The sequence below is a fragment of the Zerene cesonia genome, chromosome 1 (assembly GCF_012273895.1).
Source record: "Zerene cesonia ecotype Mississippi chromosome 1, Zerene_cesonia_1.1, whole genome shotgun sequence".
Classification (NCBI taxonomy): Eukaryota; Metazoa; Arthropoda; class Insecta; order Lepidoptera; family Pieridae; genus Zerene; species Zerene cesonia.
Genome location: NC_052102.1, coordinates 10711328 through 10717871, shown reverse-complemented (window position 1 = coordinate 10717871; position 6544 = coordinate 10711328). Strand labels below are relative to the sequence as shown.

The 6544-nt window shown below is 34.6% G+C and overlaps 1 protein-coding gene across 1 annotated transcript; it reads right to left on the bottom strand.

The window, feature by feature from the left end:
* Positions 1-6: 6 nt before the first annotated feature.
* Positions 7-5127, bottom strand: LOC119831325 (succinate--hydroxymethylglutarate CoA-transferase-like). Its single transcript, XM_038354632.1, has 7 exons — positions 4737-5127; positions 4401-4578; positions 3428-4206; positions 2953-2981; positions 2052-2169; positions 1020-1153; positions 7-202 (listed from the first exon to the last, which is right to left on the bottom strand). The coding sequence occupies exons 1-7, from the start codon at positions 5038-5040 to the stop codon at positions 116-118; spliced, it is 1629 nt and encodes a 542-aa protein (XP_038210560.1). The 5' UTR covers positions 5041-5127; the 3' UTR covers positions 7-115.
* Between the last annotated feature and the right edge of the window lie 1417 nt (positions 5128-6544).

Here is a 6544-nt window from a genome sequence, read left to right as displayed (position 1 = left end):
GATTTCGTTACAAAACTATAAGTACTATAGTAATCATATATCTACGCCTTTTACTTGAGTAATCATGGGTAGTAATTATTTTTAGCAATAATATATTTATTTAGAATAAAGGTATTTAAGTATCAGCTGAAGGCTTGTCGGGCGGCGCGGGTGCAGGCTCCGGCGGCTGTAGCGTTATCGATGCTGTTTGTTCCGTTGCTTCCTGCATTTTATATGATAAATTATACATAAAAATTAGAAAAGAGATAAAACAATACTTGTTTCAGTATTTTCTCCGTCTGTTAATAAAACTAGAACTAAATGCAACTTTTACTTCTAAGTTGAAAATAAATAAAAATATATACCGGGTTCATTTCGCTCATGTTAATAAATAGACTTTCACGTTTTTAGAACTGCTAAAATATTAAAAAGTTATTCAATGCCAGGATTCAACCTACTTATTTTGTATGTATGTAACTCTTTAGGCACTTTTTGACCCACTTTAAAGGGACCAATTTAATTTAAACTTTGTGCACTTATGAAGGGTCAGTGAAAAATAGCATAATTTTGATTAGATTATATAATTTATTTACGTTCACTATCTTAGACAAGATGAAACAGTTTATGTATCATAAAATATTGTCTTTCAGTTTTTTCTCATATTTTTTGTCCTCTTAACAGAAAAGACATGACTATAATGGTCCCTTGAAGCGTAGATGTCTTCATTGCTCGCTCTACATGTCATACATGGCCAGGGAACACTTCCGCGTACAGCGGATACCGCTTATGGCAGATAAAATGGGGGGAAAACAAAAGGATCACGAAAATCCACGAAATGTTGAGGCTTAGGAACCACAGGACAGATCTTTGCCATTGTTTCATTGTTTGTATATATGTATAAATGTAAAATGGACATTTAAAACAGAGCAACTGGTTTCCGAACCGGTGGCAAATGTTATAACTGTGTAATATGACGATTCCAAAGTGCCGTATAAGAAGTCTATGTGAATAAATGAATCTTCGAGTTTGAGTTTGAGTACCTGAACCGCAGTGGCGGTGCTGGAGCCAGCTCGCTTCTTGCGCTTCTCGACGTGGCCGAAGCAATGCTCGCACTCGTCGTCGCTCTCTGAGTCCGACTCGTCGAAGCGACGCGGCTTTTCGTATATACAACAACCTGAAAAAGTTTTTTTTTTTTTATATTAAATAGGCAGACGTATGACCGCTATCCTACCTGATGTTGAGCAGGGATGCGATCTATAAATGGGCACGCCTGCCTAGGAGAAGCCTATTCACTCTGGACTTGAAGAGTTGTAAATTGTAGTGATCCAGGAACACCGACGGTGGAAGAGAGTTCCATTCCTTCGCAGTTCGGATAAGAAATGAATTCGCATAACATGATATGATTATGTTATAATTTTTTTTCTTTTTTTTTCAAGACCTGCAATCAGTCGCAAGACTATAAGTAGATGAGGTGATTAGGATTTCAAATTCAAAATTTTTAAAGACAATTAAATAGCATTCTTTATTCGAACCGCAAGGGATTGGAACATGCTTCCCGAGGTTGTGTTTCTCGACGAATTCAATCTAGAGATCTTCAAGAAATTAATGAACAGGTACCTTATTCAATCTTAGACCACATCTAAGCTTCACATCAGTCGAAAACGTGGTACAGCGCCTACCAACAGAAGATCGCTGGACCACGTATCTTTTTATTCGTAATAACGAATAAAAAAAGAAGCGTTGCGAATTTTCGAATTGGGACCAGCTCGCACCGGGGAAGTACAACACCCTCACAGGAGATCGGCGTGAAATAATAATATGCTATTGTGTTTCGTACAGTGAGTAGCGGAGCCAGAGGCACATTTCCTATTCTTCACCCCTCCCAGTCCATTCCTTCTTTCCAGTCATCAATCCTTATCCCTTACCCCTTAAAAGCGGGCAGCGCATCCGCCAAGGCACTACTTCTGCGAATGTTCATGGGCGGTGGTGATCGCTTACCATCAGGAAAACCACCCGCTCAGTTGCCCGCTTTGACATATAAAAAAAGACAAAAATTAGGCAAAAATACCCACATTTCGACTTCTTCTTATTCATATGCTCATTATCCACAGTATCCTCAGTCCAAACCACCTTCTTGCGCGTCTGCTGCTTCGTGGGCCGCAACGTGATCACGGTCACGCGCTCCACCGACTCCTGGAATTAATTCCTACATTGTACATTTTCGGTTCGCTTACATGCGTATGCGGATAGTTTTCTAGTAGCTAGTCTTCAGCAAGAACTGAGTTTTTTTGGGAGTTAATTTTTTATGACAATTTATAATTTAAATGTAATTCAGATGAATATTTCAATTTTGTGGACATAATTTAATGCACATATTTTGAAAAAAAGAATAATATATCATAAGAACAAGCTTTAGAGTACCTACATAAAATATTTAAATTAACTACAACAATTTATTTGATTTAGTATTATCAAATACAATATGTGCCCAGTGATTTCATCCACTATCGTTTATGATGCTATATACAGCCTACACGCGTTCGCCTAGGACTATCTATCACTGATCTTATTTTTCAGACCAGACCAGTAGCACCCGAGATTAGCATATGTAAACAAACAAACTATTCACCATCGTATTATAAGTACAGATTATAGAAGGGTAAAATATCTGTATTTGGCCTGATTATAAATATTTATTTTAATATATCTTCTATTCCTATTAGTAAAATAAAATAAACAATTTCATTTTTCAAAGTTTTATTTCAATTGTATATAATATTATATAAAATATAATAGCCTCTTCAAACACTAATTTATATAAAACTATAAACTTCACAACATGAGTAAATATAGATGACATCAAAAAAACTAGCATAACAACAATGTATCTCAAGTATCTTTATCAGATCTCTTTACATTAGATACCATTGAAAAAAATAAACATATTACATTTCAATACTATTTATTACCTACAAAGAATATAAGTATATAAGATAATGTGAGATAAAATTTATCTTTTTTGTTTGCGTGCATGTTACAACCACCATCTCAGAATACTGTAGGCTATATAATTACAAATACTGTGAAACAATGCAGGTGAAAGTTGATCTGAGATCAAAACAACATTTGTTTTCACATACATACTGTCTGTATAATGACTATTCAGTAATACTATTTGGAGATTATTGTTAAAGTTGAACATACAAAATTAGTATTTAAATATCTTGAATTTTACCACCCTCTTTGTAGGAGAGTGGGATGTTTAATTTAGAGATTTTCTGCAGTTTTATTAATATGCAATGAAGACAATGAAACATAAATTCCATAGAAAATACATCTTTCATTAATTCTGTTTATAAAATATTGATCATTCTTAACAACTGATAATAAATAAAGACATATAATGATCATAAAAATCAATGCTTTACAAACATTTCCTCATTATGTTATCTTATAACTTTATTTTGCATCAATCCCTCAATTTTCGCATCGTGATAACCTAGAAAATTCGCCAAAACATCTCGTGTGTGTTGTCCTAATTTCGGAGGTGGTAACCTTGCCTCATTACCACCCTCAGAATAAACAGTGGGCGGACCAACCACCCTAATCTTCCCAGCATCTGGGTGCTCCAACTCCTTAACCAACTTTATCTCTCTGACATGTTCATCTTCGAATACCTCCTTCATCGTATTAACTGGTCCATATGCAAATGATGCATGTCTAAATACCTCCAACCATTGCTTTTTCGACTTCGTAACTATAACGTCACTAATAATCCTTATTATGTCGTCGCGATTTGCAACACGCGCCGCGTTGTCTTTGAATCTTTCATCTTCAATTAAGTCTTCTCTGTGCATGAGTCGGCACAAATCTGCAAATTGGGCATTGGACCCTGTGCCTATAACCATTTCACCATCATTCGTTTTAAAAGACTGATAAGGAACTAAATTAGCATGAGCTGTTCCCCATTTCTCGCCTTCAATGCCGCAGTTCAAATAATTATTTGCTATATTTATCATGCTAGAAATTTGAGTGGAGAGTAGATTACAATCGATTTTCTGCCCTTTGCCAGTGTTCCTTCTATAATATAATGCAGTCATGATCGCGCCAAACGCGTGCAAGCCTGTTGTAACGTCAGTTATGGCAACACCAGCCTTAACAGGTCTTCCGTTCCTCTCTCCAGTTGAGTTTAAAAAGCCTCCCATTGCAGCAGCGATTACATCATAACTGAAATAAAACTATATGATGAAATAGATCTTGAATACTTGGAAATAAATAGAAATAAGCAATTAAATTGTAAGTAAATAAGTAACAAACAGGCAGGCAGGCAACTTCAATTTTAACTGACTCATGTAAAGCTAGTTAATATTTAAATAAGTATTAAGATTATTTATAAGAATTTAATTGTATAGTTCCAATACCCTGGTTTCATAGCATAAGGTCCTGTCGGTCCAAAACCAGTTATAGCGCAGTATATAAGTTTAGGATTAACTTGACTTAATTTCTCATAGCCAACTTCCAATTTATCTAGCTTGCCAGGTAGAAAGTTCTCCACAACAACATCACATTTTTTTGCCAAGTCATATATAATTGATTTCCCTGGAAATATACAAATTATTTTATCATGGCAATTTAAAATTGTACCAGGATCTTGAAACTGTTGATTTTTATTATTAACACATACATGTGTTACTTTATAATGGTAATAATTAGTAAAATAAATAGTATATTGTTTTATATCGTGATAATCAACTTACCTTCACAAGTTTTTAAATCAACACAAATGCTTTTCTTGCTTCTATTAACAGATAAGAAATAGTAGGAATCTTTGCCTTTGGTAAATGGAGGACCCCATTTCCTCGCCTCGTCTCCCTCGAAACTTTCTACTTTAATAACATTCGCGCCTAAGTCTCCGAGGGTCATAGTACACACTGGCCCTGCGATGATTCTCGATAAATCTAATACATTTATATCACTTAATAATCCCGAATTTGTCGAATACGATACCCTTATAAACTTAAACGGTGAAAAGCCGCGAAAAATTGGTTTTATAGTTATCATTATTTTAAACGGAGATCTCTTTTATCAATTCAAGGTACGCCTTGTGCGTGTGGCAATTCCATCCAGTCTAGTTATCGTAATCAAAACATGTATTTAACTATGTATTTACAAGTCAAATACATAAGATAAGTGTATATTTACCTCCTCTACCTGCGGGGGAACCGTCGTCACAGCGGTACTTGTTGTCGCCATGTCTTCAGCGCGCACGGTACGCTGTCTATCTGCCATCAATATCAATACACAATGTATTAATCACATCACATCCTACTGCGGCGATAATAATAATAACTATAAGAATAACACAAAAAGCACGTCGGTATCCTTGATCTTGAACATAGAAACCGCAATCAAATTTTTTTAACCAAATGTCATTACTGTCAAGTGTCAAAATGACGGATAACTTCGGATCACATGATTACAGATTATGATAATATAAAGTTTATCTTTTGCATAATTAACTTGTACTTATGTGATATTGCTTATGAAAAGTGTGAAAAAGAAACAATAATTTTAATACTGCATATCTTCATTCATCCTGAATAACACAAAATATCCGAATGCTTAAATTTTTATATAATATACCGACATTACAAATGTTTTGATACCTAGGTAGGTAATACATATAAGATACTGGGCCACGAAAAGACTACCAAGGCACAGCACTGTCAGCCTCTTAAGTAAGGCTGTCAGTATAATTTATTTGTTTTTTTATTCGATAACGACAATAATTTTCAACTATTATTATTATTATTCGTTTGAAATACCACCAGAGTTGGAAGAATAGACTTGAAAAGAGATATAGATTAAAAACTCTGTTATTTATGAGGCTCATACAATTTTACTCATATGTAGAATTTGTGAAGTAAGGGTACCCTTGAGTAGGGTACCCGTAGAGGTAGGCTGTGTAGACTCACAAGCTTGACTCTACATGAGATCTTATATCTTTTTCGCAAAGTAATTCATATGTGGTCGTCTTGGGAACATTTTACACAAAATGACTACTGCAAAGCGGTTGAGAAATGTTATGTTGTTGAGGGGAGTTTACATTACATAAAGTAAAAAAAATGGCCGATTGATTTTTAATTTATAACTTTTATCTAACATTGAATGAATGTTCCTAATTCTTATTTAAAATTGAATATCGTATACAATTAACACAGGTAGGTACTTTACTTTTTATTTTTTGACACAATAGAGGAATTTATTATTATTTAAACCAAAACACGTACTAAAACACGATTCTAAATCGCAATCATTATCATTTCATTACACAAAGCTAGTATAGTATTTTACTAGCTGTAACCCGCATGCAAACCGAGCTAAAAACTAGCCTATGTGCTAGTCCACACTATAATCTATCTCCATTCCAAATTTCACATTAATTAAGCTGTTTTCGCGTGGAAAAGTAACAAACACCCATACATCTATCCATCCATACTTACAAACTTTCGCGTTTATAGTAATAGTAGGATCTGTGCACAAAGTCTACCTAGTTGGCGAATAT